General features: G+C 42.0%; 1 protein-coding gene across 3 annotated transcripts in view; it reads right to left on the reverse strand.

The window, feature by feature from the left end:
* ACE2 (angiotensin converting enzyme 2) overlaps positions 1–15,250 on the reverse strand; it is a 41,149-nt gene extending 25,899 nt beyond the window's left edge. Inside the window, exons 1-7 of one of the 3 annotated variants that reach the window (XM_039233932.1) lie at positions 15,069–15,250; positions 13,884–14,172; positions 8,106–8,264; positions 4,480–4,573; positions 3,900–4,043; positions 2,339–2,451; positions 556–661 (exon numbers count right to left, since the gene is read on the reverse strand). In XM_039233932.1, the coding sequence (XP_039089863.1) occupies positions 556–661; positions 2,339–2,451; positions 3,900–4,043; positions 4,480–4,573; positions 8,106–8,264; positions 13,884–14,069 (802 nt within the window). In that variant the 5' untranslated portion in view covers positions 14,070–14,172; positions 15,069–15,250. Of the gene's footprint in view, positions 1–555; positions 662–2,338; positions 2,452–3,899; positions 4,044–4,479; positions 4,574–8,105; positions 8,265–8,714; positions 8,874–13,883; positions 14,267–15,068 lie in introns of those variants that run through there. The other 2 variants (XM_039233931.1, XM_039233933.1) reach the window with 2 other exon arrangements.
* Positions 15,251–25,613: the final 10,363 nt, after the last annotated feature.

The raw sequence follows: 25,613 nt of genomic DNA on the forward strand, positions 1-25,613 counted from the left end.
CTTCATGGCAAAGACTTCATTCATAACCCATATGATTCCAAACCATGTACTTTGCAGCGAAAGTAATTGGTGCCGTTTAGAATAAACTTGCAAAGCTTTCACTCAAGCTATACCTTAATTTTCAAAAGCCTTTCTTTCACCCCTGGCCAACCACAGCCTACCAAGTTTTTTTCCTCTGACAAGGACGTAATACTGAAATCCCAAACTCTACCTCAAGAGCTTAGCCAATCAACTTAAATTGCAAAACTAATTTTCCCCATTTCCACTCTCATTTGAACCTGGAATTCTTTCGCCAGGTATCTTAAATAATCCCTTTATCCTCGGTATCGTGGCCAACATAACTGTTTATGTATACAATAAAGCAATGCAATAAAGAAAATTTATATTAAATAATTATGTTGAATAGAGTGCTATCAAAATGTGATTTCTATCATGTTACTAACTTCATTCACAAAATTTTCCAAAAGCTTTATGTTGGGCCTCATTCCAAAAAACAACTTTATTGGTAGAGATAACAAAGAACTAAGTACGCAAAGAGTTCCTGGAGTTTCTTACCAAGCAAATGGGCAGGGAGGCATCCAGTTGAGCTGATACGGGAAGGGTAGATGGCCATCAACTTTGTCCTCACATAAGCATGAAGATGTTGGTACAATGGCTTAATCTGAAAAGCCCAGGAAGAAAGTTTAAGACCAAGAGTAGCCGACTCCAATTTCCAATCCCTACCACTAAAAATAGGAATCTCTTTAGACAAGTAGAATGTCCCTACATTCTAATTTCTTCTCCTCTCAAGTATTCTGGAGAGTTTGAAAGCATCTCTTCTTCCCAGGTATTGATGACAACTAACTTCACTGCATAAAGCAACAAACACATCAGGAGGAATACAGATTCCCAAAATGAAAGCAGACGCAAAAAAATATTCACTTCTAAGATGTTACCTACTTCCTTTGTTTTTAAGTTGAAGTATCATTTATATCCCACAAAACTCACCCATTTTGAAATGTACAGTTTCATGAGTTTTACTAAATTTATGCTGTTGGACAACATCACTGTTACCCAGTTTTAGAAGATTTCCATTAGGCCAAAAAAGTTCTCTTGTGCCTATTTGCAGAAAATTCCAGTCCCATCCTCAGCCCCAGGTGATCACTGAATTGATATTTGTCTCTATAGTTTTGTCGATTCTGGAAATTTCATATAAATGAAATCATATAATATGTGACCTTTTGTGTCTGGCTTCTTTCACTCAGCACAATTTTTAGGGTCATCCATGTTACTGCATGTATCAGTAGTTCATTTGTTTTATTGCTGCGTAGCGTGTCACTGTACGATTACGTCATAGTTTGCTTCACTTAGTATCTCATGGATACGGTTTGGCAGCTGAAGGGCAACTCGGTTGTTTCCAGTTTGGGGCTATTATGAATAATGCTTCTATGAACATTGACGCATGAGTCTTCGTCTGGATCTATATTTTCATTTCTCTCAAATAGAAACCTAAGAGTGGAACACCTTAGTCGTATGATAAGCATCTGTTTAGCTTTTTAAGAAACCACTCTCTGCAGAAGCTGCGCCATTTTGCATTTCTGTCAGCAGCATCTCTGCACCCACACCAGCACCTGCCATGCCAGCCAGTCTTTTTTAACCACGGCCATTCTGGTGGCTGTGTGGTGGTTTTTAAACATGGCTTTAATTGGCATTTCCCTGATAACTTTTTACTTGTTTATCTGGCATTTATATAATCTCCTTGATGATGTACTTCTTGAAATCTTTTGCCCATTTCTTTTCGGAGGAGTTGTTTCTCCAACTTCCATTTCTGATAGCTTTGCCTCACTTTGGCCATGACAGAGCAGGCTTGCATAAGGAGTTTGAAGGCACAGGGGAAAGGGGCAGCTGTGGGGATCAAAAGGAAGGAAGCGGGAGACATTGAGAAGTGTCCATGAGATACTCTGCCTTCCATATAGAGGCTCCCCTAGTCAAAGGTAAGGAAACAATACTATCAATTGTCCTGAGGAAGGAAGCAAAGCCACCAGCTGCAAGACAGTGTGGGTCCCAGGTAGTTCACGGGGACCATTCCATCCTATAATCTTTCCTTCTTATAATCTTGCTTTTGGTAATGCCTGGTCCACTCAGTGGCTGAAAAGGGGAGGAAAGCAGAGAGACTCTGCTCATCTATGGGGCCTGTCCTATTATTCTTTCAAATCATTTCAAGCTCTAATATTCCATAACTCTGAGGCCTGGGAATGGCTGACTCGTGCATTAGGAACAAGCCAGAATGCCTTTGGTCATTGTCCCTTCTTCCCACGCACTGCCCTGCATCTGTCTCTGTGTATAGTTCCTTGGTTACCTGTGCGAAGGTATCTTCCACATCTTTAATCAACTGGCTGCGGCTATAGTTATAGCCATCTGTCCACTCCTCTTCATAATCTCCTCTCCAATAATCCCCATAGTCCTCATAATCTGTTTTTTAAAAGGAGAAGGAAGAGAACATAAGGGAAAGAAGGAGATAAAGCACAGTACACATAGACTAGCCTTGGTGGGAGGTTAAAAAACCCAAAGATCTGTCACCTTTTTATTGTCCTTCTACATATCCACTCAAAGGGATGAAATGAATAATAACACTAGCTAGTATCTGTTAAGCACTTGCTCTCTGCTAGAAATTTTAATGCATCATCTCCTCTAATAAGCACAGAAACTCTGCAAGATTGACATTATTAAAATCCCCACCATGCAGACTGGCAGCCCGTTCTTAGATGCTGGAATCATTTGTCCAGCGTCACACAACTGGAAAGAGGCAAAGGCGCACTCCGAGTTTCCTAACCCTTGGTCTCTACTGGCTCCATACTTCAGTTTCTATCTTTGGCTTTAAAGCATGTGATGGGGTTTGAGTTTTTAAATTCTCCTCTTGTTTGGGGCCTTCTATTTTCAAATCTAACTCAACTCATCTTAGACATCGCCACAGCGGGCCCATGTTTGTTTGCAAACTATCTGCTTACACAGACCATCTCTGCATGCCTCACGTAATGTCTCATCGTCTGGAAACACAGGCTTGAGTTAGGATATTAGCCAATACAGTTCACAGATGTATTTCAAACATTCTTATTTTCTCATGCATGTTGGCAGTGGATGATCAGGAAGAGGAGAGAAAGAAATGTTTGGACGAAAGGATATGGTGATGCACTGCTCTCCCCAGCTTGCCTGTGGCTTGAGACTATAAGTTTAGGTGGCAGGGAAAGGCACTGAGAAACAACAGATGAAAAAACTTCCTTCCTCAACCCCAGGAGACAGGGAATCACCAAAGCATAAAGGTACTCGTAATGCCACAGCTTCAGCTCATTATTCAGGCAGGAGAATAAGTTAGGAGACAGGGAAATTTAAGCCCCATGTTAAGATGTTTATGACCACATGATTTGAGTTAGAATTACAACGGCAGAACATAATGGGTTTCCAGCCTAAATTAATCTGATTTTTTTTTTCTCTCTGGAACACCACCCTGAGTTAAACCAAGAAATGACCTTTGAGAATAAACTGTAACCAGACAGGAGTTTAGGTGAGAGACAGTGCCTCTGTCTCCCATCCTGTCTGAGCAACAGAATCCCTACTCAATCTCCAGGTCACCTCAGAAAGGCTTGGGTTCCAGATACCTTCCCAGACAACTGATTTGTCTGATGCCCTGTAGTTCAGCCTCATTGCTGACCTCTGTAAACTGTAGAATATATCAGCACACCTTTCCTTAACCCAAAGTAGTTTCTTCTTTGAGACACATAACCTGAATTTGTTCAGCAGATGATCATTAATTGAGGGATACCGCTTCTGTCAAAGGGCAGCCTTGGTAATTCATGGGAAATAGACCACAGCTCCTCCCCTGCCCCGAGAGCTTCAGGATCTCCATAGGCTAGCGAACTTACTGTTTGCTCTTGCCATCTCATTTTTCAGGGCCACATACTCTTCATATAATGGCCTCAGCTGCTTGCCGACCTCAGCCCTCCAGCCTTCCCAAGCCCAGAGCCTCTCATTGTAGTCTTTGCTGTTTTCCATTATGTTATCCAAGCCTGTCATTGCAAAACACCCAATATGAAATGAACATGCATGTGTACAATTTTCATTTGTGAACAATTATATGAACTTTAAAGAATTAAAAGTAAGGCTGGTGGGCAGCGAAGCCATAAAGTTATGAAATGAAATCTCACAATTTCTCAATTTCTTCATCCTTGTTATAGTTCCAAAATATTTTCACAGAGAAAATAAACCATTGAAATCATTTAACTGCTAACTTAGTTAGATAACTTAGAATGTGACAGAATTTACAATGAAGTTTTGTGAAGAGTTAAAAGTTCATCTAGGTACTGAAACATCTATTTGAAATCTTATCATCTTTGGATTATTCACTTGAAAGGCACAGCAGCAGCATCCAGTGTCAATCTCAGTTTTAAAACTTAGAGTAAAAAAATTAAATTTCATAATCACTGCTCAGAATGAATAGCCTACCTGGTTCAAGTAATAGGCACTCCTGTGGATTATTTGGGTTACAAGCTTTTCCAGTACTGTAGATCGTGCTCATTGCATTTAAGATTGTGTTCAACTGCAAATTAAGCATAATAAACAACTTTTAAAGTGGGAGATATGCTATATAGAATGCTAAGGTAAAGATGGCCTTTTAACCACGTGATTTTTTATGCCGTGAAATACAGCAGTTCACATCTTTGCCGAGCATCTTCCTTTATGTAGGGTAGGAATATCTCCATCAAATTTCGCCCATTATCTATTGGCACAGAGCCTTAGCAACACATAATAAATATATGTGGAATGACTGAAATAAATAGATCCACCAAAATCCCAAGGATGCTTCCCAGGAACACAGAGAAGTGCATTTATTGTTTCGTTCAGCACTCACTGAGTACACATTTATTGAAGCCTACTTTGTCCTGCACTCTGATAACTCTGACATGAACAAGTCATGGGTCCTCAAGGACCCATGGCTCAAAAGCCATGGGACAATGAGGCAGCCATGAGATCAATAATTACATAATCGAGTGACAAGTAGTAGAACTGTCACGAGAAAGTGATGTGGCGGTCTGGCGGGAAGTGGATAAATGAAGAACTTGGAGATTCAGGAATGGCTTCAAAGAGGCAGGGACATTAGTGGTGTGTCTTGGAAGAGAGGTAGGAATTGGTCAAGTAGAAAAAGGGAATAGAAGGCAGAGCCTAAAAGATGGATGGAGGTTGGGAAAGAGCAGCATTTTTCCAGAAGTGAGGACACATTGGAGGAAAGTGGAGCAGTGATGCTGGAGAGGTAAGCAGGGGCTTTGTTAGGAGGGGCCGGCCATCTGTGCCACACTAAAGACTTTAAACTTTATCCCGTAGGTAAAGGAGAGTAAAGGTGATAGAGTTAAGCAGTGCTACTCAAAGTATGGCCCATGTGCCAGTACAAGACAGCAAATGGTTTGTTTCTATTCTGTGACAAGTACAGTAATCAAGAGAATGGTTTAAAAAAGAGAGAGAGGATAAATGTTTATAAACTTTTAAAAACCATTTGATATTTCTATGATGCCTAAGCGTGTCAATGAATTTAACCAAGTATTGATCTGTAATAGATTGGTAATAAAAGAAGAAAGGGAAGAAGAGAGGGAGAAGAGGAGGGAGGGAGGAAGAAAAGAAGGAAGGAAGGACAGGAGAAGAAAGGAAAGATAGGAGAGGAAAGAAGGAACTGGTTCTCTCCTACATTTGATTTAAGAAGCACCACATGAAAGGCTCTGTTTCCCTTCTCCTATTTTCCCCTTCCATTACTCTTTCACTGTGCTACGAAAGTCATTTTCCTAAAACGTGAAATAGATCCCATGGTTAAAACTTCAGTAAGATCCCATAGTCCAAAGGAACCAATCCAAATTCCTTACCATGGCACAAAAGTCCTCATGGCCTCTTTGTCTATCTGCTTTTTCAATCTCCCCTCCTTCCTCACCATTGTATTCATACCTCCCTGAGCCTCATCTCTTCCTGAACACTTCAATCTTTTACATGGATTTCAACGTTTTTCAATTTTGGCTGCACATTAGAATTACCTGGAATCTTATAAAAATACAGTGTCCACGGTCCACCCAGGAGAGATCAGGCTGTCTAGACTCTAAAAGACCAATGGGCAAAGTTTCACATGGTGTCTTTGAGAAAAAGATGGGAAGCATGGACTGGATAAGATAAAGTGGATTAATAACTAGTGGGATAATTGGATCCAAAGAATGTGGAATAATAAATATCAACTTGTAGGAAGATATGTGCCATATGGTTTTGTCGTTGTCCTTATCATGAATTTTTTCTTTTTATAGATATAGATTACAACATAGAATTCCAGAGGACAAGCAACTGAGAAAGAAGACTTTGATGTTAAATAGCCAAATACTTTAGATAAAAATATTTCAGTAGGTTAGATCAGGGCTCTGTAAACTATGATCTGCAGACCAAATGCTGTCTGCTGGCTGTTTTTGTAAAGTTTTATCAGAACACAGCCACTCTCATTGTTTATGTATTAACTATGGTTGATATCCTGACACAACAGCAGAGTTGACTCATTGTGACAGAGACTGTATGGCCCACAAAACCTAAAACATTTACTATCTTTCCCTTTCCCAAAAAAAGTTTGCTGACTCCTAGGCTGGACAGATGGGATGAGAGATGTGATTTTAATAGGGTGAATACAGGCTTTCTTGAATTTGAACAAACTACCTACTTAAGGGTAGAATACTGAAAGCCATCATTTTAAAGCAACATTGGTGGAAGAGATTTGGAGACTTCATTGGCAGTGATGTTGATATGAGCCAGTGTGGGATTTGGCTGTCAAAACAACGAAACCAACCAACCAAAAACCTAACACAGTTCTAGGCTGTCTTAACAGATGTAGGGCACAGCGTGCCGGACGTCATATGCCCGCTCACCTTTATGCAGACCAGAACCAGTGCAGAGTGCCATGTTTAGTTCAGGGTTACCGACAAAATGATGACAGCAGCTAGGACTGGTTAGGAAACTTGAAACTATCAGAGAGAAGAAAATTGACGGAGTGAAGGATGATATCCTAGGTTTAAAAAACAAAAAGGACTTGGGGCGCCTGGGTGGCTCAGGCAGTTAAGTGTCTGACTCTTGGTTTCGGTTCAGGTCATGATCTGGCAGTTTGTGAATTCAAGCCTCGCATCAGGCTCCACCCTGACAAAGCAGAGCCTGCTTGGGATTCCCTCTCTACTCTCTCTTTTTGCTCCTCTTACGCTCATTCTTTCTCTCTCCCTCTCCCTCTCTCTATTTCTCAATAAGTAAATAAATAACACTTAAAAAATAGGAGTCAACTAGTTTTAAAAAAAAATAGCTGCCTTCATTTATTTAAAAACCATTATAGGAAAGAGCAATTTGGATCCAGAAGGCAGAACCAAATGGTGGTAAAGCACTTAATGCTCAATGGAGGGAGTATCTCCATCAATTAGAGGGACTCACAGATGGAACGGGTGTCTTGGAAAGAGACAAATCACCCACCCCTAAAGTAGTTTGGGCTGAGGTTCTCAGCCACTTGGTAAAGACACTGTAGAGAAGAGTCAAGAATAAAAGGGGGAAAGAATTGGACCACATACAGGACTTCTCAAGCTTGGCACTATTAATGTTTTGGACCAAATAATTCTTTGTCATTGGGGCCTGTCTTGTGCATGGTGGAATGTTTAGTGGCATCCCTGCCCCCTCCCCAGTTATGACAACCAGAAATGTCTCCAGACATCATCAAATATTACTGGGGGGCAAAAGCACCCCAGTTGAGAATGACTGACATAGACTAAGTACATTCTTTAGGCCACCTGGTCCTCAGGAAGGTGACTTCGGTATAGGGTACCCATATACAACACAGGGCCCAGACAACACCAGTTTACCTCTGTGTCCTAACATAATTATTACTAGTGTCTTCTTTCACTTGCAAGAGGATTCCAGCTCGGATGACAAATTATGCGGTCACCCTACCTAGGCACAGAGCTCTTTCTAATGTCAGCATTACTATCTCTGCAGATAAAGGAAGCAGCCATGGGGATATTAATGTTTAATGTTTCCCAAATATTTCAACTCTTGGGGTCAGCACTGGGATGTTCACATACTCGTTGGCTCTTGTCGGCTGAGAGCACTGATGACCCACTCTGCTGAAGGGCCTGCAGTTGACGCTTGACCGTGGGATCCTGAATTTCTGCTAGTGGGTAAGTTTTGGCAAGCTTGGACTGTTCTTCATAATAGGCAGACCATTTGGCCCCGGCCTCATTCTGAAATGACAAAAAAGAAAGTTGAAGTCAGAATGGCACCACTCGAACAGATAAAACAGGAGGTACTGTCCAAAAAACATCTGGTGGAACATCTAATATTTCCTGAGTGGTTTTAGTTCTCTACTTTGCTGAAGGTCAAGGCTTAGGTTATGAGCGACCAGGCCATTCTTGGTCACTCTCTCTTTCTGGCCCAGTGCCTAGTTTTCCCCAGGGTCCTGACCCCAGAACTGGAAGTGAATTCTCACAGATAATTCACATCACGGGGCCCTGGAATTTATGGCCTTAGCACTGTGACGTGGGTGAGTTGTCAAGGATTCGAGGATGAATGCTCTAAATGGAGAGCCCAGTAAAGCTCAGAACGCACTTAATGGGGATACAGCCCCTCATGACACTGGGAACCATAAGAAACGAGAACCAGTGTGAAGTAAGGCCCACGGTGCCGTGACTTACCAGAGATTCTGATCTTAAATTATGTTCCCCCAAGAAGGTAGCCCAGAATGTGGCAGTTTGGTAGCCGTGGTGATTTTCTAACAGCCCAAGAAACCAGCAAGCAAGTGATGATGCCAGGACTCCCTTGGCTCCCAGTCTGAACATCAAATATAGGCAAGTGGACTTCTCTAGACTCTTCTAGCACAGTCTTTTCTCAATGTACAAATGCATTTCCATCTATCACAGACTAAAATGGGCAATTACTTTGTACGTTGTACTCCTCTAGACTATATAAAAGAGGTAGTAGCATGAGACAAGTAAGAACTCCATTCTTGGAGACAGACACCTGTGGCTACCTGTGTGACTTTAGGCAAGGTACTTACCTTCTCTGAGCCACTCACCTTACCTGTAAAATGTGAATAATAACACGACTTACCTCAAAGGGTTGTTGTAAGGATGAGAAGAATTAACAAATAATAAAATGTTTATCACAGTGTCTGGTACATCCTAAACATTTAAAAAAGTTAGCTATTTTATAATTTATGGAAAAAACTCTTCGCCTGTAAGTTGCTTACAGTTTTATCAGACAGGTAAGGTATGCAGCGTGAGTGTTTCATTCATGAAATATAAGAGCATATGATAAGGTATAAGCTTTGAGTGGGCCAAACAGTTTCCGCTATAGGAAAAGACTCATGTAGGCAACTAGATTTGGCCAAGCCCTCATGGAGAAGACCTTAAAGTAGGTAGGAGTTGGATGGATGTAGAGTACTTTGCAGAGTAATTCACCTCATTTGATCTTCTTAATCTAAAGAGATAGAAAATCATCGTGTCTCTGTTATTCGTTATGTGCATAAAGGGGCTGAGAGATATAAATAGTGGCTATGGCAATCAACTGACAGCCTCTGGATCCTGGATCCTGGGGCAGACAAGCACTACGATGGCTCCCACGGTCCCTCCATCCGGGTGGTACACACTTAAGGGATCGCCTCCCCCTTGAGGGTGAGCAGGACGCATGATTCACCTCTAACCAGCAGCACATACCAAAGGTGACAGGAAGTACATACTTATGTTGTATAAGATTGTAATTTTTATCTTGCTAAAACTCTGTCTCTCTCGTTGGCTTCAATGCAGTGAGATGTCACAGTCTGAGTGAGCCTGTAGAAAGGGCCACATGTTGAGGAACTGAGGATGGCCTCTGGCTAATGTCATGCAAGAAATTAAGGGCCCCAGTCCAGCAGCACACAAGGATCTGACTGCTTGCCACTAACCACATTAGTGATTCCACAGCTTCTGTGGGATCATACATGTGTGCTATTTTAAGTTTCTAAGCTTGTGGTAATTTTTAACACAATAGATAATTAGTAACAATCCCAAGGGTAGGACTTCAGGCATGATTGCATTTTCCAGGCAAGGAATTTTACTTTTAGTCTTTGAATACTAGGGAATCACTCAGGGGCTCCAAGCAGGCATGTGACATGATGGAAATGATGTATGGACATGACAACAATGGATCAGACAAGAAAGATGAGTAGAATAGTGGCAGTAAAAATGGGAAATGATTTCTCTCCTTATTGAGTCCACACACACACCCTCAGGAACTACGTCCCGATTAATCTTCACAAACAATCTTTTGAGGTAGTTGTGATTGTCTCCACTTCACAAATGAGGAAACTGAGGCACAGAGTGGGTAAGTAGCTTTCCCTAGGCCACACAGCTAGTAATTGAAAGAACCAGAGTGTCAACCCAGATGTTTACCTCCAACGCTAATGCTCTTAACCAGTGACTATCGATTGTATTCAACACATTCTAGTCTTGTCTGTAACATGCATGAGCGGAAGGAGTGGGCTATGGAAAGAAGAGTTTGGTCTCTGGCTCAGACTCATCTTTGCAACCTACCACTTACCTCAAAATCCCTACCCTTCTTCACCCAATCCAGAATGATTTACTGTCAAGCAAAATTTCCGTTAAAACTTTGATACCAAATTATAGGAATAATATTATGCTCAATTTCTTCTGGAAACAACTCACAATCCCCAAAAGGGCTGGCTCAGTCTTAGAACATTTTTTAAATTATACTGATACAGGAACTTTGAAGATATGTGTTCTATTTATCACTGCCATACTATAAGTATTGTACTTTAAAGTGCAAAAAAAAAAAAAAAATTGAATGATGTTGCCTTGAATTTTGCCCACTAAGGACATACTGTTCCATCCTAAGCTAGTCTTTTTCTCCAGAGCTCTAGGGACCTAAACTAGCGTTTTGTTAATTTCTTGGCTCAGTATTCCTGTACCGTGCTAGTAGTGGAAATCCCATTTCCACACCTATTAAGTAACCCACAGGTGAAACCTGAGTCTGATCAAGTCTCTAGATCAGGACTCTGCCCACCATTTGTTTTTGTAAATAAAGTTTTATTGGAACATAGTCACACTCATCTATGGCTGCTTTTGCACTACAATGGCAGAGTTGAACAGAGGCCATAGGGCCCACAGAGCCTGAACTATTTACTATCTGGCCTTTTTCAGAAAAAGTGTTCTGACCTCTGCCCTAGATCTATACATTTATAGGAAATACAGGGGCAAAAGAGCGTGTTAAGCAACATTTAGGGGGCACGGCCGGCAAATCCAGAAACATGGGAGTTTCTATAGAACCAAAAATTTAATTCTTCAGCAAATAAGTAGCTAAGAAAAAGTGAGGGAGGAACTCTGTAGACTAAAGGAGAGCTAAAGAACATCCTTCAAAACGACTGGAAGGAGAGGACCTGGTTAGACCATGATTCAAACAAAAGACCTGAAATTTTTAATAAAATGAGACGGGAGGGTGCATTTGAATACTGATGGATATTTGACAATACTGAGGCGCTCCAGTCAAGCTTTTGGTAGTGTTATCGAGGTGCTTTTGAAAATTCTTACTTTGAGAGCTACAAGGTGAAATATTGACAAGATCTAGGCTAGATCATGTTTTGGATTTCCTTCAAAAATCAACAAATGAGGGGTTGGGTAGAAAAATGAAACAAGATTGTTTTAATTTGTAAAATCGGGTGATGGGTACAAGGAGATTCAATAGACCAGTCTCTCCTCTTTTATACATGTTTGAACACGTTTGTGATCGAAAATAAAGAAAAACCATACCACGGAATGCTCTTTGGCAACAGAAAGGAAGGAAGGAATGCTACGTGCCGCCACATGCGAAGTGAAAGAAGCCAGACACGCGAGACCGCATATGCTACGAGTCCATTGATACGACGTGTTCAAAGGAGGCAAATCTTTAGAGACAGAAAGTAGATTCGTGGTTGCCTGGGGCTGGGGGCTGAGAGGAAGGGCGATGACTAACGGGCGTGTGGTTTCTTGCCGGAGAAGACAAAAATGTTCTGAAATGAGATGCTGGCGAAAGTTGTACAGTTCTGTAAATACACTAAAAAGCATTGAATCGTATACTTTCAACAGGCCAATTTTATGGTGCCTAAGTTGTATCTCAATAAAGCTGTCCTTAAAAGCTCTCGAAAGTAAAAGGAAAGGGGAAAAAAAACTGTACCTTATTCCCTAGGTCCTATCGCTTAAGTCTAAAACCCCCACAACACTGCTCTGGACCAAAGGAGTTAGCCAAAATTCATTTACTGCTCTTGTAGCTAGGTGCCTGGCACACGCCCAGAGGCAGAAGCCGCTCCTCACAGCCAGACTGCCCTCCCTGCATGTAGCCGGTGGCCACCTGCTTCCTCTCTGCATTTTAGTATTTTCACTTTCCTTTAAAAGGTCCCTGCTTTCTGCGGTTTGGCCAGACTTTCCCTGGCCTCTGCTCTAATCAACCGCGGAAATTCACAAATAATAACACTTCAGTGATCCAGACACGATTTTGAAAAACATCGCTATATCTCATTCTGGAACACGGCTTCTCGGCGAAGGGCGCTCAGCAGGACTGTTAACTGTCTCTTCGGCAATTACAACTCCCTCCCACACTCGTAGCAACGAATGCGTGTCGTTCTCCCCCGCTCGCAGCCACCCTAAAAGGCAGACAGGAGTGGGATGTTCTCTTTCACAGGTGAGATAATGAAGGCGCAGAGAGGTTAATTAAGCAGCTGAAGCTCACGCAGCTGGAGCGTGGTGGAGCCTCGATCTGGACCCCGGCAGGTCGGGCTCCAGAGCTCCTACAGGGGCAATAACAGCTTCACCAGCACCGACGGGCCCATTCAGGGGAGAAGGCAAACAAATAAACAGCACACCACAGTCACCCCCAACAGAGATCAAATGAAAAATGAGGGCAAAGCAACAATAAAGAGATGGAGACAGCCCCGGGCTGTCAAAATCCCAGGATTTCTCTGCGCTTTAGAAAAATGGCAAAGCTACACTTCGGGAATTTCAAACGAGGCGGTAGGTCTCGGGTTTCGTCTGTCCCATGAATGGCAGTAATTTAAACATGCGACCTATTAAGCATCTGAAAAAAATAAGCTTCTGAGCTACATTTTTGAAGGAATGTATCGCTATACAAGTGTCACAGAATCTTTTCTCAAATAACGTCGGTCGCCTTCTAGCACAGATGTGTAAGGATACTGCTTCGGGATCTGTGAGAGAAGAAATTCCCAAGTCCTAGCACTTGTCAAAGCATCTTGCTTTCCCAGAGCATTCTGAGGTTTGTCAGAATTGGTTTAGCTATGGTTTTTCTAGGAGGGCTCTGGACAGATTCTGTGACCTTTGGAAGTCCCTCAGAGCTCCGCGACAATGAAAGAAGGAATTCCCAGTGCCAGCGTCCGGACCCATGGTCAGTTTAATTACTCGCTAGCTTTTTCACTAAGCCTCCAGTTGCATTTTCTAGTTAGTCTATCATTTTAGAGAGTCTTTAGGTATTCCTGTTGAGATTGTAGGCTTGGGAAAATTATTAACTCAATGACTTATGGTATTTCCATGAAACGCTTTGAAGCCCTGATTCTGATGAGAATTATGGTGGCCACTTTATAAAGCATGTTCACTGGTTTCCGAGAATCTGGACCGAGACCAGTGAATTAGTTTGTAACCGTTTCCAAATGAGCCCCAAGGTCAATTAAATTTAGTCCTCTGGGACTCCAGAATCCAAAAGACTGGGGCAAACATCCAGCTTCCCAACTCAGAGCATTTCTTTGATTACCCTTTTCAGTTGCAGGGGCAGTAATCTCATCTTTAAGAAGCAGCAAACACCCCTATGTAGCCATGAGAACTCACCATGTTTTTGACATTCTCGTCCGTGATATTGGTGTTATATTTCCAGGAAGCAAGTGAACTGAGATAAGACAGCTCTTGGGCTTCATAGTTAAACTTCTCCAAAAACGTCTTGGCCAGTTCTTCAGTGGTGGATTGAGCAGCAGTTAAAGCAGCAAAGCTGAGAAGGAGCCAGAAAGAGCCTGACATCTTTCCCTATGCACCAAGATCCCATCCACTGAACAACTTTCCCTAGAGTAAAACCTCTTCATGAGTTTTTCTCTCTCATCAGCCTTTGAACTTGGGTTGGGCACTGAGCAGGGAAGATGAAAAAAAAAAAAAAAAAAAAGAAGAAGAAGAAGAAGAAGAAACAGTAAACAGTCTTCTGAACCAATATAAAGTTCATCCTGGAGAGGACAGATATGTAAACAGATTTTAGAATGATTTTTTAAAGTAAATCAAATAAACAAATGTTATTCATTAATCCTAGAGAATTATAGCCCTCCTAGTATTTTATGGCCAGATCAGAACTTGAACATTTGGTTAATATGTTCCTAAAAAGCTGTTAAAGATACACTGGAGGTGCTATAATTTTACAGGGACCAAAGAAGGTTAGAATTAGGGATGACAGGGGGTAATGTTGGTACTTACATGTTTTCTAGACAATTCCATTAAAAGTCAGTTATCGCTCCTTTTTTTTTTATTTCAAACTCTATTCACAGAAAGCCTCTGCTAGAGTAACATTTTCCTTTCCTAAATAAACTACTTTGCCCTTGTCTTTATGGAATTCGTTTTTTTCTGATTTTAATTTTAATTTCCGTGGCCATTTTTAAAAGTTCAAGACGAGGGTCATCTGGGTGGCTCAGTTGGTTGAGCATCTGACTTCAGCTCAGGTCATGATCTTTCAGCTCGTGAGTGCGAGTCCTGCATTGGGCTCGCTGCTGTCAGCACAGAGCCAGCTGTGGATCCTCTGTTTCCCTCTCTCTCTGCCCCTTACTCGCTCACACACACTCTCTCCAAAAACCACATAAAACTTTAAAATTAAATAAATAAAAATAAAAGTATAAGCCTACCCTCCACCCCGCAGGTGAGCCCTCCTGATCTGGCTTGGGTAAACTTCAAAAGGCTCGCTTTCGATTCCTCAGATGACCACGTTAAACACCGGTTATCTGGCCGACTTCACTGCCTACTTCCGTCCCTTTCACTTACCTGTTCTAAAGTCAGTCACGGTCCCAGGGAAATAAAAAGGACTCTGCATGGTATGAGATTCAAAGAGTGCCCATGTCACGCTGTGGTCACCCAAAACTGTGGGATCATGGCAACGAAGAATCCGAAGAGACTTCGGTGGTTATCCTATGGAATCTCGAGGGCTGGGTAAGTGTCCTCATTCCCAAAGTGCAGGTATGTCAGAGATAAAGCAGAGGAGCCACTGGGAACGGCAGGGCACGTGGGCCAGCTCGACTGTGATTATGAAACCTTCACGCAGGGAAAATATTTCTTCACCCAGAAAAACAAGTCTTCCAGGTCCAGGTGACCTGGCAGTCACCAAGCTTTTAAAAAAAGGTTTCACTACTTCCCCTTCTTCCCAAGTTGTACGTATTATTATAGAACAATAATAATGATAGAACAACAAATAATGATAGAGTAGAACGACAATAATGATAAGTAACCGCTCAAAGCGCTTTCTCTTATAACAGCTCGTTCAAGCAATTACAACACATCTCGAGGTGAATAATTTTTATCAACGTTGTACAGATTATGAAACTGAGGTTCAGGGAACTCAACTAAATTCCCAAACCTCGTTCAGCTAGGAAGTGTTAGGGCTGAGAACGCCGTTTGATTCCAGAGTACAGACCCCTTTCCGCTGCAGCCCGCAGTCTAAGAGTAACAATGGAGAGATGGAGATAAAGAACAGCAGAGGGATGTGTGCTTTCCATGAAGATGACAGATGTCGTTCTGCCACATCAGAAAGAGATGGATTCAGGGCGCCTGGGCCATTCAGTCGGTTAAGTTTCGAATCTTGAATTCGGCTCAGGTGGTGGTCTCACGAATTTGTGAGATCAAGCCCTGTCGTCAATGCAGAGCCTGCCTGAGATTCTCTCTCTCTCTCTCTCTCTCTCTCTCTGTCCTTCCCCACTCTCTCTCTTTCGAAATTAATAAACACTTAATTTAAAAAATCCAAAAAAAAAAAAAAAAGAGGTGGATTCCTCCTATCCTTAATGTGAATCAAAATGCGTGATCCTTCTAACAAAGAAATGAGTTGACAAACTTAAGCAATTATGATAAAGAATGTTAAAAGAAAGTGGGGAAGAAAACAGTGAAGTTTCAGTACGGCCCTTCCCACATTCGAGGAAGCTGAGAGCCACTCACTTCACACAGGCATTAGGAGAAAAACCAGTTCTGAGAAACGGGAGCAGCATCTGAGGCTTTGAACAAAGAGGTGGAATGTTACTTTGATAAAAAGCTAAAACAAAACTCTACTCAGGTCACTTCCTGAATGAAGCTCTTAGATTTAGGGGAAAAAAATGGAAGTGGTCACTGGGACAGAAAATAAGATTAACGTGATCAAATTGAAATGGAGAAAGCAGGATATGGAATCTGAGAGCTAAAAATAGACAGACAAGGAGACTGAGATAACACTGAGGCAGGAAAGTTCTGGAAGCCAAGAAACTTTGAAAAGTCAGAAATAGAAGGCTTGCCACAATAATTCTGCAGAACTAGCTGGTCATGGCCGGCTGCAGGCAGAGACTGCCTGGTGGGAAGGTTTGCTCCCCCTCCAGGGAGACTCGGCTGCTGTTCAGCCGGCTTCCCCACCGGGCAGTGCTCTCCCCAAGCCCACGCTGAGAATGGAAGGACTCCACTAAGGACCCCAGGGCTGCGACCCAGAAAAGCAATTGGCCCAACGGAATGGACTGTCTTTGAGACCGAACAGAGAACCAGAAAAATTAAGAACACTGGAGATGCAGGAAATCTGTTCTACTTTTCAAGAGGGTTGGAGGGTGAATTTCCCAAGTGGTCGAGGGAAGAGTTTGATCCTGGCACCTGATAAAACTATAAAATGTGACTTTTAGGATACGGTTTCCACTTGGGAGAATATATTGATCTCTGGTCCTAAATACAGATCTAGGGATTTGCGAGGAACAAGTCACATGCTAACTGCCTCATTTCTTTTCTGCTAAAAGAATCTAATAGTAAAAAAAAAAAAAAAAAAAAAAAAAATTACAAAGATACAACATATCTTCTATTTCAATAAGGGATTTAACAAAATGTAAGGTTATACAATTAGATTTTAATGTCCCCAAAACAACCACGTGGTGTAGGATTGAGCAGTCCAGATTAATAACAGTTCATGTCCAAACAAATAAGAATCTTGATTCAGGGGCGCCTGGGTGGCTTAGTCGGTTAAGCGTCCGACTTTCGCTTAGGTCATGATCTCGCGGTTCGTGGGTTCGAGCCCCGCGTCGGGCTCTGTGCTGACTGCCAGCTCAGAGCCTGGAGCCTATTTCAGAGTCTGTATCTCCCTCTCTCTCTGATCCTCCCCTGCTCACGCTGTCTCTCTCTCTCTCTCTCTCTCTCTCCTAGAAATAAATAAAAATAATAAAAAATGAATTTAAAAAAAAGAATCTTGATTCAACAATGAGTTATTGGCTACCTACTATATGCTTGGCACCATCCTAGTTATTGAATATACACTAATGAATAAGACAGGAAAAGTTCCTGTGGATATCATCTTCTATGACATGGGGGAGAGGGAAGGAACAAATAGCTGATGATAAATGCTATGGGTTTACAACAAGCAGGAAAGGAGGATGGTGAGCCCCATCCCATGGGGTGGGGATGAGAGGGTGGCCTTTGAGCAAAGACCCGAAGGAAGGGATGAAAGCCATGTGGATATCCGGGGAAGACTGTTCCAGGTCGAGGGGGCAGCAAATGCAAAGGGTGTAGGCAGTTCTCGAGAACATCAGAGGCCTTTGTGTCTGGAGCCCAGGGCATACGGGAAAGTGGCGCGAGTTGAAGACGGAGAGGAAGCTCGGGACCCCGCCGGGAGGGCTAGACAGATGATTGCAGAACTTCGGCTTTTACTCTGAGTAACGTGGGAAGACACTGGAGGGCTTCAGGCAGGGAACTGATTCACTCTCACTGTCGAGTAGAGAAGACACCAAAAGGGTAAGGTTGGAATCAGGGAGACCAGCCAGGGGGCTACCGCAGCAGCCCAGACAAGCTGGTTGAATAAAAACTTAATAGGAGCTGTAAATCCAATTTGACTGCCCAAACAAAAGGAAAATTCATCTTAGACTCCTTGCGACTTTGTGGATAGAAGTATTAGATGCAAAATAATTTACAGCATCAAGCTCATTTCTGAGGAGCACAAGTTTAGAGAGACACAGGAGAGGATCCGGAGAAAAACAAACCAAAGAGTAGATGGTCTAAAATAATATAATCTGAAGCACAGTTTAGACACAGAGGAGAAGACAGGACGGACAGCTGTCCTCCATCATGGGCCTACTGTTTAGAAGAAGACAGGTGGTGTAATGGCCTCACTTTGTCACTTGTTAGCTGTGTGACTTTAAACAGGTCAGAGTCCCCCCACACCTAGTTTCCTTATTTCAAAGCAGATGATAATATTATATGCATCTCATAGAAAATCGTAAGTATCATATGAGTTAATATATGAGAACGCAGAAAAGAATGCCGGGAACCTAGTGATAAAAGCCACTCCAAATGAGAGGAGCTGTGTGATAACTCAGTCACTTTGAGAAGTGAGGGAAATGAGAGAATTGTCCACAGTCCAAGTTTTATCTATAGGAAAGCCGTCACAGTCTAAGAGTGAGCAGGCCCGCATAAGCAAAATGAAAATGTACCGCCTTGATTATACCAGTTGTGCAATTTTAAACCGTTGAAGATAGAATCTTTTTTCTAAAATCTATTCCATCCTTGGGGCGCCTGGGTGGCTCAGTCGGTTAGGCGTCCGACTTCGGCTCTGGTCGTGATCTCACAGTTCGTGGGTTCGAGCCCCGCATTGGGCTCTGTGCTGACAGCTAGCTCAGAGCCTGGAGCCTGTTTCAGATTCTGCGTCTCCCTCTCTCTCTGACCCTCCCCTGCTCACGCTGTCTCTCTCTCTCTCAGAAATCAATAAAAAACATTTTTTAAAAATTTAAATCTATTCCATCCTCATTAGGACGTTGCCTGAGCATTATTTTATGTGTCATTGGGTTTTTTTTTTCTTTTTCAGATGACTCAGTGCCATCCTCTTGAATATCGTTTACTGACTCAGCTGTAACGTGACAATGTCTTAAGGGCTTTACATTAATGGCTATGTCTAGTAGCCCTGCTCACTACAAATCCCCTCCCTGTTCCTGATGTGCTGGCTGCTAAAACCTAAATGGAAACGAGATAACCATGGAATTCAGTCAGAAAGCACCTTCTTCATAGGCTTAGACCTGAGGGTGTGTCTTCACTCTGCTGGAGCAAAGTGCATAGACTTTGAGATCCATATTTCCCTTACCGTTCTACTTTTTATATACCTCCAACTGAGTCATAAATGGTGAGGTGGCCAAATAGCTATGGCGAAAGCTTCTTCCAGTTCCCCAAGCTGAGAGGATAACTTTGGTTAACTTCGGAGGGAAAAAAAGAGGATGTTTTGTGCAATTTCTGGTCTTAAAATTGATAGAGTAATGCTCCCAACAGAAATAAGGGAGGCTATCACGAACATAAGGCATAGGGACATTTAGAACTCCACATGGCCATAAATGACTTGCATTTAGCATGACTGGTTTTGACCACATACTTATCAGACAAAGTGGACTTATAAGTACTTTACAGAAAATAAATAACAAGTTGACTTTTTAGCCCAAAGGAAAAGCTAAAGCTCTTTCCTGTTTACATTTCTAGTTGCATAGCAGTCCCTTTTTCCTTCAGATACAGCAGAGATAATCTCCATGAACAAAATGGACAAATATTTTCAACAGACAGAATTCAAATTTGTGAGGATGAGCTGTGGATTCCAGGAGGGTTGTACTAATTATTATTGGTCTGAATTTATAATTGTATAGTGCCTGTCCCGTCACCCAAATTTATTTCTACACCCAGCCTGTACAGAACAGCAGGTAGTACTAGAGTCACTGGTGTAAGTTTACATCTAGGACCTCGGACTCAAAACGTGAGCCTTTATCCTAAGCGAAATGGGAATCCGTGGGAGAGTTTGAACAGAGGTCACATGATCTCAACTATATTTGTAAAGAACCCCTCGCTGCCCTGTGGACAAGACAATACATAGGGGCTAGATACAGACAGAGAGAGACCACTGAGAAGGTTACTGCAATACTCCAGGTGAGATATGATGGCGGGCTGGTGGTAGTAGCAGAGTTCATGAGAAGGTAGCTGGAATTTGAATACATTTTGAAAGTAAAGCCAACAGGATTTGCTGATGAACTGGGTGTAGGCTGTGAAAGAAAGTCAAGGATCACTCCGGGATTTTGGGATTGAGTGACTGGGAGAAGAAGGCTGACATCAACTTACATGGGGAAGGTTGCAGGCAAAACAGCTTGGAAGGAAGATTGGGAGTGCAGTCAAGTTTGTGATAGCTAATAGAAATTCAAGTGAAGATGTTGAGAAGGCTGTTAGGGATACAAATCTGCTGTTTGACAGACAGGCCAGGGATGAAGATACAAAGTTGAGAGTTATCATCTAGAGATGGTTAGTCAAATATGTCTTTTCAGTTAAAACCAAAAGAAAAGATTTTACTTCAGGATCCCAGTGGGCTAGGAAGCATTACTTAGTTCCGCCCTTAGGAGGAAAAAAAGGATGGATAAATAAGGGGAAAACTTACTTGAAACAACCCCTCCCCTAACCCTGAAGGAGCCATCTGTGGACAGAACAAACAAATGATGAAAGGGAGTTTCAGGAACTTGGCCAGGGCATCAGATTTTCTCACTGGCTTATAGCAAAGGAGATACATCTCAGGAGCAGAGGGTGGTTGAGTTGAAGCAAGGTACAGGTTCAGAGAAGGCAGCTGTCACGAGAGAGGGTCACCGTTAAGTGGCTTAGACCCAGGCCGGGTCAAGGCTAAGTGATGGGCATTCAAACCATAAAAGACTCCTTTTGGAGTCAGCTCCTGCCTCTCAGCTAGAGTCTGAGGGTGACTGAGGACTTTTACACTTTGGTTAATACTTCCTAATTGGCTCTAAATATCTTAGAATAAACCTTCATCCCTTTTGGGCTCTACCTCAGTCTCCAGATTGAGTATAAAAGCCACGTCTTCTAATCCAACTAGAAACATCCAATAGTTGTTGTCTTCTTGAGGCCTAGCAGACTCATTCTGGAGACAGTGTTCACTTCCCTCCTCATCTTCTAAGGGATCTGTCTGGTCTGGGCCATTAGTAGGGCTGCTTACTGACTGCATCCCCAGGGGACTAGGATAACTGGCTTCGGCTAATCAACATTTGCATCTGATTCATGTTGGAAAATGGTAGACATCCAACTAAACTTGGCTCTGCCTTAAGGAAGTAGGAGGGAATGCATTCATATAGGTGATATACATAGTGTTTATTCCACCCACTGCAGAAGGGGCTATTTCTGGGGACATTTTCCATAGAGATTTCATTCCAGCCATGAATTTGGGTTCTTATGAATTTCAGGCACACAAGACAGAACTTGCAAAATTTTCCTGAACGATGTCTTGGTCTGGATGGAGTTTCCATCTTAGTATCAATATCATGTTGCTGCCCCTACCCACTGAATATACATGAGATAATTATATATGATATGATACATATGTGATATAACCAGATAAGAATGAATAAGAGGAGGAGAAAGTCCTGATAGGGGAGCAAAGATATCTATCCAAACCACTACCCCAACTTTTCCAGGGATATAGATCCCCCGCAACAATGTTAATTATTTCCTCAATAAAAGAGATAAATGAGAGAATGAAAATCACGTAGAACATATCATTTCTGTCTCATACATCCTGCGTTGTTGGGAAGTTTTACTCAGATGACACAGATAAAAGATGATGTGAATAAACTCTAATTTGTAAGATTATAAAATTTTTTCATGATTTCAGAGAAACAGGAGGTCAGAGTGGGCCCAAGGAAGCATTAGGTAGGCTTTCTGAAGGAGATGATACTCTGAATCATAGGGAGTAATACTACTACTAGTAATAACAATGATATCTAAACTTTGCTGAGTGTTTATGATGCGCCATGCAGAGTTTAACGGTTTTGCATGTGCTTCCTCATTTAATCTTCACAACAACCCTATGAGGTAAGCAATTGCATCATCCTCATTTCCTAGGTTAGGAAACTGAGGCACAGAATTAAGATCACAAAGCCCAAAACCAATGGGAACTGGGATTCGACCCTCAGCAGCCTGGTTTCAAGATCAAACTCCGTGGTGAGAAAGGGCTTTTTGAAAGAGTTCTTATAGCAGGCCTGGAAAAGAGGCACAAAGAAGCATAAAGGTGTGGCTGGACAGCTCCAAAAAATGGCCCCAGGATGACATCAAACTTGCATTAGTTACAAACATTTCTCCCTGCACTTTTTTTTTTTAATGTTTATTTTGACGGGGTGGGGAGGGACAGAGAGAGAGGGAGACAGAATCCTAAGCAGGCTCCAGGCTCTGAGCTGTCAGCACAGAGCCCGATGTGGGGCTCGAACTCATGAGTGTGAGATCATGACCTGCGCAGATAACAGATGCTCGACCAACTGAGCCACCCAGGTGCCCCTCTGCCTGCACTCTTACACAGTATTTATCTTCATGATTTTCCTAAGGGGAGACCACGGGTGTTCAGGCTATCTTGGCAAAAAGCTAGGTTTTTCTCAGTAGGGTGAGTATATTCAGGAATAGAGAAGAATTAGAGATAATAGATTCACAGATGACAACCTCAGATGGCATGGCAGTAATTTTGTTCTCTTCAAAGTGAATCTGTGTCAGTGGTATAAAGCAGTGGGTTTCAACCAGGGTGATTTTTGCCTCCCAGGAGACAACTGGCAATGTCTGGAGATATTTTTGGTTGTCACCACTTGGGGAGGGTGGGTAGAGGTCAGGGATGCTGCTAACCATTGTACAGCGCACAAGACACCTCCTCACAAACAAGAATTATTTGGCCCCAAATGTCAAGTGGTGAGGTTAAGAGACCCTGACCTAGATAATGCCATAAACGTAATTCTCTCAAGAACTAATGTGTGCGTATGATTGCACCTCCCCACATCTCAGTCAGGGCCAAGTAGCATAGTAAGTAGCAAGCTGCCAAGGCACTCAAGCACAAAGTATCGGATCCTGTTTAGATGTATATATGCACATATATGCACTGGTCTCCATAGCAAATAGGAGGAAGCGAGAAAAAAGAAGATAGAAAATATCAGTCCAAATAATAAGCTCTGATTTGAGCATCACAGGGGAGAGAACTCATACATAAGCCATTTACTGTGTGTGTAGGGCACCAATGTATGTCACCTTGCTGAGTGTTCGCAACCACCCTTGTGGAAGTTGTTACTTTGCAAATCCTCAACAAGATTAGTAACTAGCTCTATGTCACCCCATAAAAGAATGCGGGCTTAACCTGTCAGTGTGCTTTTAATTTCAGTCCCCAACTCTTTCCATTGGATGTGGTAAAGGTTCAAAAGAACTAGTAAGACTGTTGAAGAAAATAATTATGATTTTTAAAAATAGATGAAAATGATGTCATACTTCTGCTTGAAATTTGTTGATGTCAACATGTGGGACATATTATCCAGACAGTTCCCTCTCTACCTAAAAGAATAGGAAGAAATTGACTGAAAGAACATGTCAAAAGCTCATGTTTAGTCTTAAGGGAGAATCGTTTGACAGTTGTAAACACTGACACAGACTACTGACATGTGTTGTGTAATCTTCATCTCTGGAAGGTTTCATAGGCTGAGTAAGGTTTAAATGTGGCCTTGACTGAGGGAGAGGACATGGATGGCCAAAGCTCCAGTCAAATGCTGTTCTGGCCGGAAAAAATGAAAAGGAATAAAGAAAGCCTACAGGACTTATGGGACACCAGTAAGAGAAAAAAAAAAAAAAAATGGAGCCCCAGAAAGAGAAGAGAGGGAGAAAGAGGTAGAAAGCTTATTTTAAAAAATTATGGCTGAATGTTTTCACTCATATGTGGAACAGGAGAAACTTAACAGAGGACCATGGGCGAGGGGAAGGGGAAAAAATACTTAAGGAGAGGGAGGGAGGCAAACCGTAAGAGACTATTAAATACTGAGAACAAACTGAGGGTTGATGGGGGTGGGGGAGAGAAGAAAAGGGGTGATAGGCATGAAGGAGGGCACTTGTTGGGATAAGCACTGGGTGTTATACGGAAACCAGCTTGACAATAAACTATAAAAGAAAAAAATAAACATTGAAAAAATAATAATAATAAAAATTATGGCTGAGAAAGTCCCAAACCTGGAGAGAGATTTAGACAGCCAAGTTCCTGAGGCTAATAAGTCACCCCAACATTTCAGTCTAGAATGATCTTCTCCAAGACCCATTATAATAAAACTGTCTAAAATCAAAGACAAAAGGGAATTTCCAAAACAGCAAAAGAGAAAACAATTCCCTCATACAAGGGAATTCCCATAAGGCTATAAGTGTATTTCTCAGCAGAAACCTTGCAGGTCAGGAGACAATGAGATAGTGTATTCAAAGTGCTGAAAGATAAATGGTTTTCTCGGCAAAGTTGTCCTTCAGAAATGAAGGTGAGATAATGACCTTCCCTAAGAAACCAAAGCTGAGGGAGCTCATCTCCCCTAGACCTGCCTTACAAGAAATGTTGAGAGGAGTTCTTCAAGCCAAAATGTAAGTAATCTAAAAAAAAAAAAAATGTAAGGAATCTAATTAGTTGCATAAAAATATATGAAAATATACAGCACACAGGTAAAAGCAAGCATATAGCCAGATGTAGGATACTCGAATACTGTAATATGGTACCACTTAATTCTAGTATAAAGGTTAAAGGAAACAATATTAAAATATTGTGAACAATATTTTAATCACAAAATATTGTGAACTAATAGATACACAATATAATAAGATGCAAACTCAGACATCAAAAACATAGAAGAGGGAGAGTAAAAGGATAGAGTTTCTGTATGCAGTTGAAGTTGTTATCAGCATATAAGATGTTTTATGTAATCCTCAGGGTAACCACAAAGTAAATACCTACAGTAGAATCACAAAAGGTGAAGAGAAGGAAATCAAAGTATACCAGTATGGGAAATCATCAATTCATAAGGGAAGGCAGTAAAAGAGAAAGGAAAAAGGGAATACAAAAAAAATCCAGAAAATAATAAACAACATGGCATTAGAAATTCCTTACCTATTGATAATTACTCTAAATGTAAATAGATTAAATTCTCTAATCAAAAGACATAGAGTGGCTAAAAAACCACACGCAACTATCTGCTGCACACACTTCACTTCAGCTTTAGGGACACACATAGGTTCAAAATAAAGGGATGGAGGGGCGCCTGGGTGGCTTAGTCGGTTAAGCGTCCGACTTTCGCTTGGGTCATGATCTCGCAGTTCGTGGGTTCGAGCCCCGCGTCGGGCTCTGTGCTAACTGCCAGCTCAGAGCCTGGAGCCTGTTTCAGTCTGTGACTTCCTCTCTCTCTGACCCTCCCCTGCTCACGCTGTCTCTCTCTCTCTCTCCTAGAAATAAATAAAACATTAAAAAAAAAATTCAAAATAAAGGGATGGACAAGATAATTCTTGCAAATGAAAACCAAGAGAGCAAGGGTA

The sequence above is a fragment of the Hyaena hyaena genome, unplaced genomic scaffold, assembly GCF_003009895.1.
Source record: "Hyaena hyaena isolate Hyena2069 unplaced genomic scaffold, ASM300989v1 scaffold_80, whole genome shotgun sequence".
In the NCBI taxonomy this organism is placed as follows: domain Eukaryota; kingdom Metazoa; phylum Chordata; class Mammalia; order Carnivora; family Hyaenidae; genus Hyaena; species Hyaena hyaena.